General features: G+C 55.5%; 1 protein-coding gene across 1 annotated transcript; it reads left to right on the top strand.

Moving 5' to 3' along the window:
- The first annotated feature begins 223 nt into the window (after nt 1-223).
- Nucleotides 224-1031, top strand: LOC144097877 (organic anion transporter 3-like). The gene is made up of 2 exons (XM_077630487.1): nt 224-403; nt 528-1031. Exons 1-2 carry the CDS (start codon nt 224-226, stop codon nt 1029-1031), a joined length of 684 nt encoding a protein of 227 aa, XP_077486613.1.
- The last annotated feature ends 300 nt before the right edge of the window (nt 1032-1331 follow it).

Raw genomic sequence — 1331 nt, 5'->3', positions numbered from 1 at the left:
TCCAGGAAACTCGCGCCGTGACGAGCGTTACAATTCTCAAAATTTATTTATTCTACTCGCACCGCTTTGTTTCCCGATTTCCATTCCGATTTCCTCAAGCTCTCTCAAAACTCGTGATTTCCTTTTTCACTCAAAATCATCTTAATTTATGAGCCGCTTGAGACAAACCTGGATTAGACATTCCCTGTTTGAATCTGCAGCAAACCCTGGCCAATCCCCCACCATGGGTATGTGCCATCATATTTCTGGCAACAACAAGAATGCAGCAAGAACGACCGCAAAGATGTCATTGCTCTGCCCACAGAAGCTGGCCAAGGTCAACCTAGTGACCAGCGAGTGTTTCGAGAGCCGGGACATGTTCGGCCACGGCAGATTCCAGCGCTGGTTCTTCCCTCTTGCTACGGTATCCATGTGTGCGATGCACTGCCACGATCTCGTCTTCCGCATCATCTCCGGCGGTGCAAGCAGCCGCAGGGCGTAGTGATGATTCCTGCTCTAACGACACGCGCATTCTGGACTGCGCCAAGTGGGACTATGATCCGGAACAGGACAGGAGGTCCATAGTAAGCCGCTGGGATCTGGTGTGCCACAGGAGGCCGCTCCTCGCTCTGGCTCACGCCGTCTACATCGCGGGATCGCTGATCTTCATGAGTTTCGTCGGACTCATTGTGGACCGCGTCGGTCGACTGTCCATGCTCCTCTCGACGGTGGCGGCCCTGCAGCTGGCAACGCTGGGCGGATGCTTCAGCGCCACGTACCACGTCTACATCCTCTCGAGGTTCCTCGACTCGGGCTGCGCCGCGACGGGCACGGTGCTCTCCTCCACGCTGCTCTTCGAGGCCTCGACTCACACGCGCCGCAGCCTCCACCTGTACACTGCCATGGCCGTGGGCATGCTGACGGCCGAAGGCTGGTTTGCTGTGGGGCGGCTGCTGAGACATCATGACTGGATTACAATGCAGAGCTTCATCCTCTCACCAACGGTCCTCACGCTGTACGCGTTCATCGTAGCACACGAGTCACCACGTTAGTATATTGCCAGCAAAGACTTGGCCAGTGCCGGAATGGTGATGCTTAGCGAGGCTAAGGAGAACCAATTTCCGCTGTACACCACGATGGGCATGCTGGAAACGCTCAAAGATGAGACTCCACGTATCGAACACCACCTGTTAATCGCGGGAGAAAACGCCGTTGGAGGGCAGGAACTGCAGCGCCGCGCGTTCGTGTTGTTCGGCTCAAGTTTCGCTGTTACTTTCACGATGTTCGCTTTACGGTTCCTCGAAGTCAAGGTTTCGGCAGAAGGAAAAGGCTGGTTCCAGTGGGTATCCAGC

This window comes from Amblyomma americanum, chromosome 7 (assembly GCF_052857255.1).
Source record: "Amblyomma americanum isolate KBUSLIRL-KWMA chromosome 7, ASM5285725v1, whole genome shotgun sequence".
In the NCBI taxonomy this organism is placed as follows: Eukaryota; Metazoa; Arthropoda; class Arachnida; order Ixodida; family Ixodidae; genus Amblyomma; species Amblyomma americanum.
This window is presented reverse-complemented; position numbering and strand designations above follow the sequence as displayed.